At 44.9% G+C, this 19,344-nt stretch overlaps 1 protein-coding gene across 16 annotated transcripts in view; it reads right to left on the reverse strand.

Annotated features, from left to right (window-relative positions):
- Positions 1–19,344, reverse strand: part of Nin (ninein) — a 102,377-nt gene that overhangs the window by 75,361 nt on the left and 7,672 nt on the right. For all 16 annotated transcript variants that reach the window (XR_003949997.1, XR_001780420.2, XR_872709.2 and 13 more), the window contains 2 exons: positions 15,856–16,059; positions 3,741–3,822 (listed from right to left, as the gene is read on the reverse strand). Coding sequence is in view for 10 of the 16 variants with exons in the window: in XM_006515530.3 (XP_006515593.1) it covers positions 3,741–3,822; positions 15,856–16,038 (265 nt within the window). In the remaining 6 variants the exon portion in view is untranslated. Of the gene's footprint in view, positions 1–3,740; positions 3,823–15,855; positions 16,060–19,344 lie in introns of those variants that run through there.

Here is a 19,344-nt window from a genome sequence, read left to right on the forward strand (position 1 = left end):
TGTGAGAGAGTGATGGGGAGTGGACCTCACCCTCGAGGTGGGCTGTAGAGTCCTTCAAGGGCAGCCAGGATTAAAATGTCCAGTGAAAGAGCTGAGACTCCATGTTACCAGCTTGCCTTCTTTGTGAACGAGTGGGTCTATGGCTGTTGCTGCTCTCCCTATAGGCATCTGACCCCAGTATGTATGGCCTATCAAGAGGGACCCAGTACCAGTGACTTCAGGAATGAGTACTTGTGAGTTTTCAGTGCTAACTGGGCACTGCTGGGATCTCTGGTTCCCAGAGAACCTTGCCTTTCTAACATACAGACAACCATTGTTGGGATGTCCAGGTACCATTGTGTAAGCCAATCTAGAGAACTCCATTTTATAAGCAGTATATCTATTGGCACATTCCTTTGGTCCTGTTCCTTTAGAGCACTTGCCTAATACAGATGTAGGATGTTTTGTCTTACAGAAACTTTACTGTTACCACTTCATGACCCTCTGGATTCCTCACACTATATCCTATAGCCCTGTCTTGTTTTATCTTTTCTTTCGAAGCCCACTAGGACTTCAAGAAGCATGATGAACACACCACAATATAGGTCCATGTGGCGAGCATCCCAATGATGCAAGGACACAGGCAACTCTGCCACCAACTGTCAGGCATGACCTGCTGCAGTTCACTCCCTCTTGTCACCTAGAACACCTTGGCAGACTCTGAAACAGGCTGCACAGACTGGGGACCAATCCATCCACCTGAAGGCTAAAAAAGTCTTTAAAGGAGGGCCTGGAGAGACAGCTCAGCAGTTAGGAGCACTTACTACTCCTTCAGAGAACTGGATTTGGTTGCCAGCATCCACATGGTAGTTCAGAATAGCCTATAACTCTAATTCTAGGGGATCAGATGCCTTCTTCTGGTGTCTTTGGACACTTGCACATACACATAAGCTAAAAATAAACTAATCTTTAAAAAAAACCACTTAAAACTAGGTTCTATACATGTGCTGGAGACACGGTATTAATGTCTTCCCCTGCAATCTATTCATGGGACTGCCCTGGCCCTGCTTTATGCCCCCATTGGGCTTTTTATAAAATGGCAGAGCGCTCTCCAGCCCTCCGTGCTGCCGAGTCTGTCATTGGAGGATGATTATTAGCATGAAGCTCCGAAGAGGTAGAGCTGAACTCAGTTTGCTACCCTGTGCTTAAGTCCTTTCTGACTCTGCACACACAAACCAGTCTGTCTGAGTGGGCAGAAGAATGAGATTTAGAGTGAGTGGGTGCATGTGTTGGTGGGGAAAAAACATGGCTTGATAGCCATGAGCAACTGGAGGGACTAGGGAGACAGAGGCCAACGACAGACAAAGCAGAGAGTCTGGGAGTCATGGGCCATGCTGCCTGCTTCCCAGTAGGTAAAATACTCAAGGCACTGGTTCCACTCTGGATTTGTATCCTGTTAAGACCAGGGTTAGCAGCATCACTGAAACACGGGCTGAAATACTGTCCTGCCCATGGGGATCCTACTGCTGCTTGATACTGCTCTGGGGCCAGTTCTGGAACATGATGGAATGATGGGTCTAGTCCTGGAAGACTGGTCCAAATGCCAGCCTCTGCCTGCACAGTAGTGTGGCCCACATGTAATAATGAAACCACCATCTGCAGCTAGCTTTGTCAGCCTGGCGTCCTGGCAGACCTGAGCTCATCTTTTCCAATTGCTGGTCTCCAACTCTGTACAACCCCAGGGGCAGCTGCCACACGTGTGGCTACCACAAACCTGTATTTCTAGAGTGACAGATTTCTGTCAGACGATAGTATGCATTTTCAAGAAAGGATGGTGATAGTGTCATGCTGAGTAATGTCAAGGCTGCCCCTTCCCGGGGCACTTGAAAGCATGAGGACAGAAGTATGTTTAAACTGCCTGTGCTCATAGTAGCCAAAACTTACCACTCTATCCAGGGTCCCCCAACCTTGTATAATTGCTCTCAAGATGACAAACTTTTAAAAAGCAAAATTGCCAATAAATGTGAGATCCCAAAAGTAACAAAAGTCCTTGTTCCCATAGTAGTAACCTCTGGACATTCTGTTATTAGCCTAGAAAATTCTGAGGCATATAAGGACCTCCCCCAGGCTCAATGAGGAGCTACCGGAAAGCTGTGTCAAGCCCTGGGCCCACAAACAGCCTTACTAACTGTACTGGCTGGGTTTGTGTGTCAACTTGACACAAGCTGGAGTTATCACAGAGAAAGGAGCTTCAGTTGGGGAAGGGCCTCCATGAGCTCCAGCTGTGGGGCATTTTCTCAATTAGTAATCAAGGAGGGAGGACACCCTTGTGCATGGTGCCATCCCTGGGCTGGTAGTCTTGGGTTTTCTAAGAAAGCAGGCTGAGCAAGCCAGTAAATAACATCCCTCCATGGCCTCTGCATCAGCTCCTGCTTCCTGACCTGCTTGAGTTCCAGTCCTGACTTCCTTTGGTGATAAACAGCAATGTGGAAGTGTAAGCTGAATAAACCCTTTCCTCCCCAACTTGCTTCTTGGTCATGATGTTTGTGCAGGAATAGAAACCCTGACTAAGACACTAATGGTAGATACCATTAGCAAAAAAGGGGAGACTTAAGCCAGAACCCAAAACATTATTAAAGGTAAGGCCCAGACACATGACCCAAATCTGGAACACTTTACAAAGTCTAGTGGAGATCTAGACCACCAGTGAAGATAAGAAATGAGTTCCCATCTGTGTTCTGTGTAAATGGGACACACTGAAGAACTCCACAAAATGCCAACCACTTCTGTTCACGTTTCCTGTTTGATTTTCTTTTTTTAAAAAATCAGGTTTATTGAGGTATATGGGTAGGAAAGCTCCCATTACATTACAAGAGACAGAAGTTACAGCACCCTCCAAATTTCCTGATGCCCCTTATCCCTAGCTCATGTCAATCAAATGACTTCATAATTTTCTATATTTAAATACAGGTTTCTACACCAGAATTTCCCGCAAATATTTATCATATTTCTCTGATTTTAAGACATACAAACACCTAGGCCAGATTTGATCACACTTAGATTAGGATATATGTTATCACCAAAAACATTTTAGATTATATTTGACAGCACTTTTCTCTTTTGAGATATGTAACTGTATAGCTTATAATATATGGCACTTTCTTTAAAAAAAAAAAAAAAACAATGATATACAGCTTAGTCACCACACTGTCATGCAGTCATGTCTACAAGTAGAGGGCTTTCTACTCATTGGGACCACACAGAATTCCCTCTTGTTGGCCACATTTCTTCTTTCAGGAAAATCTCCCCCAGACCAAATGGCACACAGACACAGGAAGCAAGGGTGGAAGAGCTGTCGCCAATCACTCATTCCTATGAATCATTCCTATGCCATCAATCCTTACACAGGAATAATCCAATGATTTCTTCCACGCTGTGGTAAAGAAGCCTCATTTAAGACTCACCGCTGTTTAACAGCTACAAGGCTCTTGTGATGGTATCAAGAGAGAAGTCTCTAGAAAGAAGGATTCAATCTATGGAGAACAGACCTCCCAAATCCTCCACAGGCACACTTCATGCACCTCACATTTTTCTCTAAGACACTTTTCAAACATTTTGGAGGGAAGAGGGAAGGGCCAGGGATTGAACTCAGGGCCTTGTGCATGTCAGGCGAACACTCTACCACTGAGCTACACGCCCGGCCCTTCCCTTGATACAGTGTAAGGTGGAATATAAAGTAGAAGAAATGGTAGTGCTCTTACCTGACTCCTCAAAGTGCTCCTCACTGGATAGAGTTCTAGACAAGATAAGTATTAATGCTTCTTTAAATTGGTCAAAATGTACCTAAGAAGCAATAAAAAAAAAAAACATTTAAAATCACGTTCCACAGACCTAAGAAGGCAAATCCATCTGCGGGGCGTGTGCACTGTTCATTCCCACCCTTGAGAAATCATCACCCATGGTTGTTCTCCTCCTTCATCTCTCCAAAGCTCTGAAGGAAAAACAGGCTGTTCCTTGCTCACACAGGGCGCCACGGACACACTGGTGTTTGTACAAATACAAGTATGTATTCAGCTTTCTAGGAGAAAAGCTAGCTGGCAAACCCCCTGTAAACTCATGAGCTACACTGTGAACTCTCAACCCCCTTTACCTTTTAAACAAGATCAAATGAGGAAGGCATTAACCCGTGGATGCTTTAACCTCTCAGGACCATCTAGAAGGGAGTCAGCTCTTTCAAGGAAAACTTAAACATGGTTTTGCCTGGAGCAAGCATATAATATTTATCTCCCAGGTCACTGTGAGTATAGAAAAAATCAGCGGCAAACACACAGAATGCAAGAAGCCTGAGCAGCACAACCATTGGCTCATAAAACATAATTGCCTTCACTGGCTCGGGCGATCCAGGCTGACGTTCAGAAACCTTCATCGGAGGCTCTTACAAGGGTAAAAGTTGTTCTTCTCCACCTTTCTGTGACCTCAGCCTGGGACAGCAGGGAGAAATAGCATTTCTAGTCAACAGAATTCTAGTTTGGTTGTGTGGCACTTATTTTCCTGGACAGAGGTTTCAATTATAAATGATAAATTAAAAAAAAACAAAAAACACTTCCAAACTAAAATAGGAAAATTGCATAATCGTCATCAAACAAAGCAGAGGTGTCCTTCTTGATTGAGACAGAAGAATGAGCCAGGCTTAGTGGTTACAGCCTGAAATTCCAACTCCCAAAGAGCTAAGGCACTGGAGTCACAAATTCACAGCTTGCCAGAGTAACAGAGTAAGTTCTAGGCCAGCCCATCAAAATCAAATAAATAAAAAACTAAAAATGGGCTTGTGATGTAGCCTAGTGGTAGCACACTGTCCTACCATGGTCAAGGTCTTAGGATCAATTTCCTAATACAAAACAAACAAACAAAACCACAACACACACACACACCAAGCCAGGCATGGCTTTAATTACAGCACTCCAAGAGGCAGGGGCAGGTGGATCCCTTGAGTTTAAGGCCAGCCTAGTCTACAGAGCAAGTTCTAGCATAGCGAGCGAGAGCCACACAGAAACCCTGTCTTAGGGGGGAAAAAAACTCAAAGCAAACAAAACTGTATTTAGTTAAACTCTCCCCAAATTATATTCCTTTTAGAGATTTTAAAGTTTTTAATTTACTTATATTTATGTATATGTGAATGTGTGTGTGTGTGTGTCTGCTTGTTTGTATGTGCATGCAGGTGCCCATCCTGGCCAGAAGAGGGCACTAGGTGTCCTGGAACTGGAGTTACAGGTGGCTAGACACTATGTGGTATGGGTGCTGGGAACCAGACCCAGATCCTCTAACAGAGCACTGACTGCTCTTAATCATTGAGCCATCACTTCAGCCCCCATAGTCCTTTTAGATCACGTGGACTTCACTTAATTTTCTAATTACTGTTAAAGACTATAACTTGATGTATATGTATATGTATATGTATATGTATATGTATATGTATATGTATATGTATATGTATATGTATATGATGTTGAGAAGAGCTAGTGTTTACCCTCTTGGCAAATTTTATGAAAGATAAGCACTTTTGAAATCAACAAGCTAGAAAAAAACCTTGAACAGAAGTCTGTCCAGGAAGGTAGAGCATCTGCTAAAGCAACAGAATGGTCCATGAAATAGTTAAACAATTGCAGGAACATAAGCTGTGCTAATTAGAAGTTTGTGCCTGACAAACCACCTTAAAAACCTCAATAAGGCTGGGCGCAATGGCACACGCCTTTGATCCCAGCACTTGGGAGGCAGAGGCAGGCGGATTTCTGAGTTAGAGGCCAGCCTGGTCTACAAAGTGAGTTCTAGGACAGCCAGGGATACACAGAGAAACCCTGTCTCCAAAAACCAAACCAAACAAACAAAAAAAAAAACCTCAGGAAGAAGAAAGCACACGGTCCTGACTTCAGAGATAGGCTCAGGTAGGCATGGTGCCACCAGGTAAACTGGAGTTCACATGGCTGAGGCCACTTACCCCACCAGCCAGTTCATAGCACCACACATCTGGGAGCTCGGCGCAGCTGACAGGTGTCTCTTAAGTTCAAAGACCATTCCTCCTCCTCAGGGCAGATAGCAGAGCGGCTGAGAAGATGCACCCAGGCTCTGAAGGCCACTCTGCTGCTCAGCTCCCACTGTAACCTGGCTGGCTTGTCTAACTGCCCCAAGCTTTTGTCTGCTGATCTGCAACAACTAGGGCTGTCTAGCGGATATCCTGTATGCTTCATTTGACAGATATGGATTGAGCATCAGCTAAGTGCCAGCCAGACACTAAGCCATGGTGACACAGCAGAGATGGGAGTGACACAAGTCATAGTCTTCATGGAACCCAAACTTATAGATGTATGGCAGACACTGTGCTAAGAGCACTGCATACCTTATGATTCCATAACACCCTTCCCTAAGCAGCACTCTAGGGAAGTAAAATGGAAGTTATGTAAAATATCTAGAACACTCTAGGACTTATTAGGCACTCACAAGTGGTAGTTAATATTAATATGTATAATCCTGGGTTGACTAGTCCCAACACAGAGAAATGGGGCCATATTTTGAAGCATGGCAGTGACCACGGGAGAGACACAGTCAAGTTCCAATAGGGTAGGGTATCAGTTGGGGGAGTCTGGGGCCAGTCTACTGTGGAGTTGCTCAGAATCAGAGAAACTGAGGTCTGCTGTACATGGAGCCCCCTAACTCTGAACTTCCCTGACTTGAGTTATTCACAGAGGGCCCTGAGTGAAGCCTCTCTCCCCCTTCCTGCCATGATAAACTAGATTGGGGGGGCGGGTGGCTCGTCTGAAAGGAAGGCATTCGTCCTGAGAAATTCAAGCTCTTTAGACTTGACTCTGCAGGTCTCTGTAGGGTTTCTAAAGGTCTGTGTTTTGATAGTCATAGATGAGAGTCTTTCTGTGAAGTGGGCGTGGTGGTGCCTGCCTGTAATCACAACACTTGGGAGGTGGAGGAGGTAGAGACGGGAGAATTGAGAGTTTAAGGTCAGCCTCAAACAACACAGTAAGATCCAGGTCAGCCAGAGTTATATGAGACTCTGGCTTTAAGAGGAAGAGAGGAGGGGGTAAAAAAAAAGCCTTCAGTGTTGAGTTTGGTCTTGACTAATTCAGTTCAGTATATAGAATTCACCCTGGGGTCTGTAAACCTCCCCTGACACAAGGTACAGACAGCTATAACCTGGAATTACTTCCAATCAACATTAATGGCTTTCTATGTGGCTGAAATTTCCTTGACTAAGATGTAACAAGCAGCCTTTGGGATGGTAGGTCTCTAATCTCAAAGCCTTGATTATCTGATTAACTAGCATATGGCAGACAATGAGCAAACCGAAGGGGGAGACCTTGTGGCTACATACAGCTTAAGGCACTTCTTTCTGCTAGGATGCAGGATAGATGGGACCAATGCAGGAGTTCCCAACCGTTGTTATTGTTTTAGGATGTACTTATGTTATATGTATGTTTCACCCACGAGTGCTTGCTGCCTTTGGAAGTCAGGAGAGAGTGATGGGTCCCATGCAACGGGGTTATGCATGGTTTGTGAGCCACCATGCCTGCTAGGAACTGAACCCAGGTTCTCTGCAAGAACACAAGTGTTCTTAACTACTAAGACATCTCTCCAGTATCACCACCACGGCCACCATGCATGTGCGTGTGTGCACATACACACACACACACACTCTTATAGTTGTTAAGACAGCATCATACTACCTGGTCTCCAGCTTACAAAGACCCGTCAGCCTTGCCTTCTAGAGCACTGAGATTAATAGTTCCCCACCCGATCTGGCTTCATTACTTTAACACCAAGGTCATCCTGCTATACACTATATCATCATCTATACACTATAGCCCAGACACAGCAAGCAAAAGACAGAAACCCACACAGTAAGGACAAAAGGTAATTTCACACACAAATAATAGATGATTCTTTTACTTAAAAAATTTTTTAAAATAATTCTGTGTAACCTATTTTTAAAAGATGAAATATGTGCACTCAAAAACTAATAGGTTGGGGTTGTTTAGTTTGGGGCATAGATGTAGATGCTGCTAAATGAAGCCTGTCATATCCCTTTTCTACTATATTGAAAAAGCTAGTAGGGTAAAAAAGCTAATAGGGCTAATTATGTGTAATACTCTTTGATCATATAAAACTTAAACTGATTTTTTTTTTGACTGTCTAATGGTTAATCTCTTCTTCCCCTTGTGTGTCAGTACATGAGGTAAAGGATTTAGTTACTGGAAATGTTATTCATGTATGTCTCGGATAATCCAAGGTTAAGTGAAATACTCTTGAAGGTTTTCTCATAGACTGTCTTTGAACTTTACCATTCTGAGAGGCCACCTTTAAGTTTCGAAGATAAAGGTTGTTGAGAGATGTTCCTTGAGGGGTTACCTGGGAAACCAGGCCCTCTGGTGTAGCTCTACAGAACCAGCCATTCTGCCAGACTCAGGCCCACTTCACTCGTGAGAGCCCCACCGAGCCCAGAGAAGCCTCAGGTTTCATGGTGAACTGCCAGGTACCCCCTATGCAGCAGATGTAAAGCCACAGCAGGCAGAGAACTCAAACTCAAGACACCTGACCCCTGCTCTCAAGGAGTTTATCAGATCCACTCTAGGGAGCAGGAGGATGGAATGTGGAAGGGAGGGGAGTGGATTAGCAGTGAGAAGATAGAATCTGGTGACTACCTAGAGAGAGACAAAGCAAGCTGGCAGAGGCCCCTGACCAGTCAGCATGTCCTACTTGGCCAGTGGGAAGGAAAATAGGGCCTGGCTCATGATCTTGCCTTCTCAAAGAAGGCAGAGTTAAAGGCTTCCATACAGAGTGAGGAAACAGTCTCATTTTAGCACATAAAGCATCTATGATTGTTAAGTCAGAGGTTCTTCATGGCTCTAATGTCACATATCCAAGTTGGCCCCTTTCTTCCAACAAACTTCAGACAGCACATGGCAGCCGAGCTAAACAATTAACGCAGCTTCAAGCCCGTTTCTATCTTTATTTCCTTCATGCAAGGGCATGCAAACCCAGGATTTCAACAGCAGTAAATGCCACATCTTTGATTCAAGGAGACCGTTCTCTAAGGGAAGTAGGTGATTGTGGGTCCCCACCCCCCTATCAATGCTCATGAATACTGATGTGGTAAAAAGCCCCTCAGGGTTCAACCCAGACCCAAAATGCTGATAAATGGCCCCTATTGTCAGGAAATCACATTAAGAACAAGCTCACCATGTTCAGTAACTAAGAAGATTTAGCACGTCTTTTCCCTCCAAGGGAGCTTTATACTATTGTAGTATGTCAAATTTTAGATACATACAAATATACAAGGCAAGTCAGTCTTACAAGGTAATGAGCTTCCAGGTTGTGGGGCCCTGGCTGGTGCTTCCCCATTTGAATAAGAATTGCTGTTGCTCATTTAATAAGCGTCTCTCTATCTATGCCTCAAAGGGCAGTTTGCAGCAATGCAGAAATTACGTGCCTGACTAAAAACACACATGACATTTAAACTAAATTAATAGGAAGGCTTGTCAAGTCCCAGTCTCAGTCTCTCTCTCTCTCTCTCTCTCTCTCTCTCTCTCTCTCTCTCTCTCTCCTCTCTCTCTCTGTTATGTGTCACCGCCTCTTACCTCATCACTATTCCTTGCCACTTTCTGTAAGGATGCTGTTTTAGGGAAACAACTTGCCCTTCTGGAAGAAGAGAAGAGTGTAAAGTGCTACCCAAGACCTGGATGCTAGCTCAGCACAACGGCGGTGATGTGAGAAGAATCAAGACTCTTAACACTGCACAGCCACCTTGGACAGTCACAGACATCAAATGCATATCGTTTCCAGGATGCACAGGTAATATTCAAATAGACCCAAAGTTCGAGCATTCAAACCAGTGTGTAACAAGACAAAGCCCTACGGAGCCGGCATTAAACTCAGTTGGTTTGCATCTGCTAACCCAAAAGAAAATCAGTGACAGAAACTTCAGGACATTGTTAACTGAGGTGGGTATAGAAAATGGTCTCTGCAAGCAAGGAGAAACCTCATAGGCTAGCAAACAGGCTGTGTTTTGCCACAAAAGACCAGGCTGTGAAATGTCTTAATCTACATATAAAAGGCACACACTCCATGCATTTTATTTACAAGCTGAAAGTCTAGACTGAGCAAGTTTGGAGCTATTCTAACTCATGCCCCAGCCATAGGTCCCTTGTCACTTGCTGTATCTCCTGGTCACAGTGCTCATGGTCCATTCTCCTCTCATGGTGGTTCCCTCCTCCCTCCCTGTCCTTTCTTCTCCCTCTTCTCTGTACCTGCAGCCCCCAGCCAGGTAACTGATAACCTGCCTACATCCTACTGCCAGGCCCTTCTCTCTGGCTCTCTTGAAGGTCTTTGGTGTCTACCCTCACAGTCAGCACCCATCAAGCCTCATAATGAAGCTCAATAGCTTCCCATTCTGCAGATGAAGAAAGCAAGGCTTGGAGTATTTGAGATGATATAGTTGAAAAGTGACAGGAGTCAGTATTTGAATTGAGGTCTGACATTAGGAACTGTACTATGATAGTACGTTGTCCCTATGTACTTGTGGCAGTGGTAGCGGTGGGGACTGTGATGTTTATAGGGAATGGGAAGGAATGAGATTCACTTTTGCATAGTTAGTGTAGAAGACACTGTGCACACATGCACTTAAATGCAAGGGCTGGGGACTCTAGCATCCCATGCTGGCACTGCCTCAAATGAGTCATCTGACCTTGAACGAGCTTTACTAGGTACTAGGAGTCTTTGTCACACAGATGAGCCCTGATGACTAATACCTGTGATGGACACTGAAGGACATGAAATACCCTGGGCAGACATAAAGCCACCCATAAAAAGTATCAGAAAATATTGACAAATTTTACTGAGCCTTCCTGACTACATTGTCTCTGGCTGAGAAATCAGGCATTGTTTAAATAATTCTGTCAGATGAGAATAGCCATCCACAGCTTGCCCTACTTGCTTTTCCAGAGTCCAGGGTCACCCCTTTACCTCCGCTTCCTGTCACACTAAATACTCTGAGACTTAAGGAGTCACAGGCTTAGAAATGCGAGTTTATGTTGTAGTGAGTTTGACAGTAAATCCCCAATAGAATAGAAGCACCCTGATCAGGTGGGACACAGGCATGGTGGAGTTTGAAGCAACCCCAAAGGAGAATCTTGTAGTGCAGAAGGGCAATCTACTCAGAGTCACTAAAGCAGCACAAATAACAGTCCTGACTACTACAGGTTACATGGAAGGAGACTGAGAACGCTTCCCACCCACCCCGGGGGAAGAGGAGACTCAGCTCGGTGAAATCCACAGGAGTGTGATTGCGGATGGTTATAAATAGGACGGAGCTGATGATCAGGTGTAATTGCATACACTCAGAAGGAGTCCAAATAAGCACTGCCAGAAAGTCTTTCTTGATGTCAGATTTACTCTTCAAAAAGCTACGTATGTGTAAGAGAAAGAAACCATAAGAAGCGTTCAATGACCAGGAAATAAAGTCAAATCCACCTTTCCAATTAACAGCAGCATTCCTGAAAGAGCCCCAAGCCTCCAAGAGATGAACAGTAAGGGGAGAGAAATTATATGTTTATGTGGCTACCAAAATTTAATATTAAAACTTTTATCTCTTTTTTTTTTGGCGGGGGGGGGGGGGGGAAGGGGGAAGGGTTCTTTCCAGACCAGGTTTCTCTGTGTAGCCCTGGCTGTCCTGAAACTTACTCTGTAGACCAGGCTAGCCTCAAACTCAGATCTGCCTGCCTCTGCTTTCTGAGTGCTGGGATTAAAGGTGTGTGCCATCACACTTGGCTTACAAGGTCAGGTACCTGTGGGACACTGGAGTTCTGCTTGTTTTCCTTATAACAGGTGTGCTAAGAGCACGGTGTATTTTAGATTTTTATCAAGGAAAGCGGTGATAGAAACCTTCAAAACTCCAGGAAACTGTCTTGTCTCAAAGTTGTCATGTCGGACAAGGAAAGGAAATGCCTTGCACAACATGAATGTGGCCTGAAGGATTCCAGACGGATCAACTAAATCTAAGCTATCTAGATTGAATTGAAGCTACGTATCAAACCAGAGCAAGCTATCTCCTTTCTATCCTAATTGCTGGTAAAAGAGAGAGAGGCTCAAGGGAACACCTGTCATAATGGGAGCTGGAGATGGCTCAGCACTTGAAAGCACTGCCTGCTCTTCCAGTGCAGTTCCCAGCAACCACATAGTGGCTCCCAACCACCTGTAATGGGATCTGATGCCCCCTTCTGTACATGCAGATGGAGCACTCTTACACATAAAATAAATAAATAAATCTTAAGATTAAAAAAAAAAGTGTCATAATGAAACCCATTGCTTTATATGCTGATTTTTAAAACTGATACAAATAAAAAATAAGGTCGCAAATAACAGGAAGCATCTAATATCAGGTGATATTTGGTAAAAGCTCAGCCCAGCAAAGAGTCAACATAGCATCCTGCCCTGTGTGGACACAGCACTCAATCCCTTTACCAGTCACCCACCAGGTATGTCACCCAACCAGCCTACAATGCTTCCATAACTCGAGGAGGCCCTAGGGTGGGGCTTCACATATGTGTAGCCAAAGACATGGACTGGACACATGTACCTGATCCTTTCCTTTAAATCAAGGATCCTAAAATTACACCTTTTAAACATCTGAACAGTAACAGGATCAGGAAATATCGACTTAAGTTATGAATCCGGACAGATCAACTTAACTCTATCTTGAAGGGAAATGGTCTATTAGCAAATGCATAGAAAATTCACACACACACATACATATTGATATAATAAAAGTTGTATTCAATTAAGGTGTTTATTATTCAAAAGATAAAATTAAAGTCAGAAGCATTTAGGAAGATAATTGATCCTAATATATCCAAAAGCCAATTTTATGAACAATACATACATAGTATATAGTAAGCATTAATAAATTGTATCAATACAATGAGACTAATTGAATGGCTATCCCATATGACACACAATTATGTTTGATGAATTAATGAATTGATGAGTTATTAAGATTTGTCATGCTAATTTTTCTACTTATTAAGTCAAATTTCTAATCCTTATAACCCACCCACCCTCCCTCCACCCTTTAATGGTGATAGTACCAGAGACTGAACCGGGGGCCTTACAGATTCCAGATTTTGTCATCTGAGTTATATCCCCAGTCTTCAATGTTTTCTATAAACTTCTAATAAGAAAGAGCTGAAGCCGGGTGTGGTGGCACACGCCCTTAATCCCAGCACTCGGGAGGCAGAGGCAGGCAGATTTCTGAGTTCAAGGCCAGCCTGGTCTACAAAGTGAGTTCATTAAAAAAAAAAAATCAGCTTGGGACTGAACTGGTATGGTGGCACAGCATACCAGCAAATAGGAAACAGAGGCAGGAAGAACTTGTGAGTTTGAGGCCAGCCTGGTTTATATAAGCAGTCCTAGGCCAGCCAGGGCTACATAGTGAGACACTATCTCATAATAAAATAAGCAAACAAAAACCAACAACAACAGAAACTTGCCAAGGATCTGAGTTTAGTCCCCCATGCCTCAAATGGTGGAAGGAGAGAACCTGTACTACCTCAAGTTGTCTGCTGACCCTCACTGCTGTCTCTGTCTCTGTCTCTGTCTCTCTCTCTCTCTCTCATACACATATAATTACACACAATCACATACATATTAACACAGAGAATAAATAAAATGAAAAAAATTAACTATAGTTGGTAATGATTAACAAAATATTTCAAAAAAGATAATAGAAAAGATTTCTAGTGCTCCCAACACAAGAAAATGCCAGTCAGCTGACCTCATCATGATGCATGACACTCATGTATTAAAATTCCACAGATCAGTATGCATAGTTACTATGTGTCATCTAAAATTATGTTAATTTGTAACACAGCTTAACATTGTATGATCCCTCCTCAGTGTTTCCTGAAGGTGACACATAGAATGGCTCCAGGATTTAGTGCTTTACAACTGAAAATTACAAACCATGCATGAGACATCGTCACAGAAAGAACATGGCCAACGCAATCAACCGAGGAGAATAATTCAGTTTCATAAAGATGCAAATTTAACCATACTGTGTTAATTCATGACAATGCTGTCTCTCAAGACAAACACCGGGGGCCTCCCACATGAAATCAATATGCAGACATCTATTTGACTTTATCACCGGCTCACTAAGTAAATACCACACTGTAGACCACTTAGGTACTCACTATTCAGGCAAATAGCCGGTAAAAAGCAGGTTGATGGTGTCAAGCCATTAACAAATCAATCGATAACTGCTCCCTGGTCTGGGCTAACATCTGGAGAGCAAATTGTAAGCCAGCTGCTAGAACAGAATCTTTGTGCAGTGGAGGATCCCCTTGTACTCTGAGAGGGGTTCTCAGGGAGACCATCGGCCAAAGCCTGGCTCCTTGTGCTTTTTGAAGCACTAACAGCAACTACGCCTCCATCCCAAAGGCCTGCAACCTGAGGACCACACTGGGAGATGCTACTCTGTTCTCCACTATGCCCAAAACCCTGGAGCACATGAAATAGAGTAAATGGTTTGACCTTGCATATTGCTGTTTTTACTATTTTTCCAAATGAGTCGTTTTAGCATTTTCTAGGAAATACTCATATACTCACAAACATTTAATCTTCCTCAAAGTGATCAAGAGTGGCCCTACTTTTTGCAACAAAATCTTCTTTTTCCTGAAGTGTGAACTATTTGGCCTCACATGTCAATCCCCCAATATCCTTTTTTTCTTTATGCTTCATGGTTAGTGCTGTGTCTGCCTCCTTCATGTGACACGCATCTAATACTTCTATGCCTTGGGACACTTATCCACATGTCTGTTGGAAGACCGTGAACAAGGAAGGAGGAGGAGGTGCATCTGGCAAAATCAAACGACGCTTCAGGACTGTTTCCCGGAGTAACAGCGCAGGACAAACCTGTGTACTGGGTGTCGCCATTAGCAACATTTTTCTTCATTTTGCCTGGCCTAGAGCCAAAAGGTGGGGAGGGGGGAACTCTACACAAAGCATTGTAAAGGAGGTTGAACTAAAGGCATTCTCAGACTGCAACAGACTATCTGTCCTTCTCACTGCTAGGGACTTGGGACAAGTTGGGGGGTGGGGGGGGACGGACCTCTTTCCTCTTTCTCTTGCCTGAGACTTAATCTAGGGGAAAAGCATGGCCTGGCCAAACGTGGAAGTTAACCAGTTTGCACACACACTCGCCATGCATGTTGGGTTGGACTGGAGACAGCCTCTGCTTTGTGTACTTCCTGTCTTCCTTCCTGAACGGAAGATTCAATCTTCACCTCAAAATGACCCACACAAAAACCAGCTTTTAGAAGATCATTCAGAAAACCTACTTCTACTTCCTGTGAAGGGCAGCTGTCTTCCCGCCTTTCTTTCTTTTCCAATGAAATCTCACCCACAAAGAACAAGGAAAAAAAGTCTGAGCCGGGCGTGGTGGAGCACTCCTTTAATCCCAGCACTCGGGAGGCAGAGGCAGGCGGATTTCTGAGTTCGAGGCCAGCCTGGTCTACAAAGTGAGTTCCAGGACAGCCAGGGCTACACAGAGAAACCCTGTCTCCAAAAAAAAAAAAAAAAAAAAAAGTCTGGGAAACAGTCAATTTCTCCTGTTACCCATAATGCTCAGTGTACAACTTAATTCCAAGTGCAGACTAAATCTAGCATTGCCCTTATCACGAGAGCAAACTACACGCCCCAGGCTAACGGCCAGGTTGCAAGAGACAAGTTGCAACACACCTGTGGCTTGCCACCAACCCCAGTACTCTGACAGAAACCGCGCCCCACTTCCAACCAACTCTGTTCTTCCCCAGATCTTACCCTGCCCAAGAGGTTGTCCTGGAGTAGCGTCTGTTGCAGCACCGGGCCCACATCCTCCAAGCACAGCACGTGGCAGAGGTCAGTGAGCTCCTCTTGACCCAGAGACCCAGTTCCCAGGGTGTCAAAACTGTCAAACAGCTCCTTGAGTCGGGCTTCATGCTGGTCCTCCTCCACCTCATCCATCCCATAGCCCACAGCGCTCACCTGTGTGGGACATGAAGGAAGACAGGTTGGGACAGGTCACAATTGGACGGACACATGAATCTTCCCCAGCTCTACCTGGACACACACATCTCCCCCCCCCCCCCCCAAGTCCCATCAGCCACTTGGAACACTCTGCAGCAAGGCCCTGCCTGGCCAGTGGTACTTGTACACACACCAGCACGAGGGCACAACTGTACCGCTACAATGGAGTAGCATTCCTAGCAGGAAGGGTTTAGGCAGGCAGTCCTCCTCCTTCCTGACAGGCAAATGGCCTGTCTCACACCTGAAAGGGTTTCTCACCTATCAGCCTGGGGACTCAGGAAAGTGAAAGTCTCTTCTACCAGCCGGTCAGGTCAGATGAGATAATTATTAGTATTCAGTCACTACGGTGGTCAGAGCTGCCAGACAAGTCAGCAAGCTGTAGACAACCTCCCCAGATGCTGGGATCTGAGGTGTGGCCAACTTTCACTCCATTCAGCCTAGGTATTCCACATCACAGCTACATCAGAGGCACTGGCTGAGCCATCTCCCTATTTATGCCACCCAGAAGCCTTTGATTCAAAAAGCAGCTCAATTAGCCCTGCTGGTGCAATTACACACAGCAGGCAGAAAGTATTCCCCCAAGGCTCTCTTTTGCCCCAGGGTGTTCTAGGTAATGCTTAGTTGCCTAGAGAAAGGGTAAAACACCGCCCACCTTTCCTGAGGAGCCACTGGCTGTTTTGGGAGAGTTGAACAGCATCTCTGAACTCCTCCACCGCCAGCAACTCACGCTTCATTCCCGACTGCTCAGTCTTTCATTACTGATTCCCGGGTCCCAGCCTTTCACCCCCCCCCTAGAATCAGTAAAAACCTGACATCACCAAAAGCTTTCAGTCATCTTTTGCTAAAAATAAAACCACACAAATCCAGGTATTTTACTTCAAGGATAAGATGTTCACAGGCCGGGCGTGGCGGCGCACGCCTTTAATCCCAGCACTTGGGAGGCAGAGGCAGGCGAATTTCTGAGTTCAAGGCCAGCCTGGTCTACAGAGTGAGTTCCAGGACAGCCAGGGCTACACAGAGAAACTCTGTCTCAAAAAAAACAAGGAGAAAGAAAGAAAGGAAGGAAGGAAGGAAGGAAGGAAAGAAAGAAAGAAAGAAAGAAAGAAAGAAAAGAAAGAAAGGTAGATGGATCTCTGTGAGTTCACAGCAGCAGGGCATACAGAGCAAGTTCCACACAGAAAACCCTGTTTCAATTAAGAGAGAGAGAGAGAGAGAGAATGAATGAACGAAGACAAGTAACACACATACAGAGTTTAAAAAGAAAAAAATGAAAAAGATCTTTCCTTCTCCTTGTACACAATAATCAATTTTTAATGTGCTGGATCCAGCCCAAATGCTGCACACCTGGAAGCAGCTTCCTGATGCAATCGAGGGTGCCAAACGCACACATACCCTTGGGATGGTGACCTCAGGCGTCTGCAATCAGGCTTTCAGCCAACCCCATGACTACAAAACACAGCACCTTCCCCAGGGCTTGGGGGTGTAGCTCAGTGGAACATCATAGATGCTTAGCATGTGCAAGGCCCTGGGTCCAACCCCCCAAAGCACCAACAGTAAAAGCAGCCCCTTTAACTAAAGCCCTGAGTCAGAGCTCAGAGCAGCTCCCAGGAAGGCAGACAGTGTAATTTAAGCTGCACACAGCTCAGGCCCAGGGCAATGGAGCTTTCTGAAACAATGCAACGCCCCTCTAGGCCACTTTCTTTCTTTCCACAGACAACTGTCCATAACATGACAGGCAAATAGCCAGGTGTAGTGGTGGATGCCTTTGATACCAGCACTTGAGAGGCAGAGACAGGCGAATCTCTGTGAGTTCAAGGCCAGCCTAGTCTACAGAGTTTTAGAACAGCCAGGGCTACATAGTGAGACCCTGTCATCTTTTGTGTGTGTGTGTGTGTGTGTGTGTGTGTGTGTGTGTGTGTGTGTGAAACCAACAAAAAAGACAAACACCCCAACCAAAAAAAAAAAAAAAAACTGAAGATAAGCCATGACCCCACACTGGATGACGTCAGAGGACCTGGGAGGAAGCTGCAGTACAGCTTAGTGTTTAGGGACACCTGTGAAAGCAGTGTGATAGAGAGTAGGTCCAGGCTCCCAGGGCTGGGAAGGTCTCTTCCATCAGCAGAAAACCACTGAGGTGCAGCAGGCTCTGGCTGCCTTCCCAGGGTTGGTCTGCTGGGTTAACTAATCAGTATGTAAATGTTTTCAAAATATGTTGGGAGTGCTACATAAACATCAAAGCTTCAAAAAAGGAACGCCAAGGTGTTAAACCAAACCACAAAAAAAAAAAAGAAGAAAAAAAAAGGAACACAGACAAGGCCAAGCTTGGCTAATGAGATTTGCCTAGAGTGGGCCAGTTAATTGTCTACTAGGATCTGCTGGGAATCCCTGGGGGCTCTGGGATTTTCACAGTGTGAAGCGCTTTCTTAGAGTCTTTCTTAAGAGTCGGCTGGGTTGTAATCTGAGCAACTTCAGAAAAGCCAAGACAACTCTACTCTCTATGAACTCCGAAGAGGAGGAGTCCTAACACTTTCCCCCTCAAACATTACTTTCTGTCTCAGCCAGGGGTTCTCAACCTATGGGTCACGACCCCTGCGGGGAAGACCAACTCTTTCACAGGGGTCACATGTCAGATCTCCTGTATATCATATAGTTGCATTATTTTTCGTAACAGTAGCAAAATTGCAGCCATGAAGTAGCAATGAAAGTAACTTTATGGGGGGGGGGGGTGTCACCATACACGAGGAGCTGTATTAAAGGGTCAAGGCGTTAGGAGGGTTGAGAACCACTGGTCCAACTAAGTCAGTGAACGAGAATGAAACTCTCCCAGTGCACCTGACCTTATCTGCTGCTTTGAATCTGGCTAGCTAGCATGTCTGATTTAGAGAGACAATTGGATTTCCAGTAGATCAGACATCTTCCTTTTTTTTTTTTCTTATCCCTGAACTTCATTTCCTACATGCCACAGACAAGCAGCTTAGGAGAATGTTCTTTTGAGTGGTTGGGGTGGGAGGTGAGGGTACATGGGGGATGGGGTGGGGGTGGGAGGTGAGGGTGTGTGAGGGTGGGTGCATGGGGTGGGAGTAGGGGCAATATGGGCGAAGGAGGGGCTGCACCCCAGTGGAACAAGTGCTCCAACTGCAACATCCAGGAAATGTGACACGTGGTGACAAGCTGTCAGTTCTCATCTGGCACCAAATGCATTTTTGCTGGTTGACACAATTCTCCAAATGTTCATCTGTAATT

This window comes from Mus musculus, chromosome 12, assembly GCF_000001635.26.
Source record: "Mus musculus strain C57BL/6J chromosome 12, GRCm38.p6 C57BL/6J".
Classification (NCBI taxonomy): domain Eukaryota; kingdom Metazoa; phylum Chordata; class Mammalia; order Rodentia; family Muridae; genus Mus; species Mus musculus.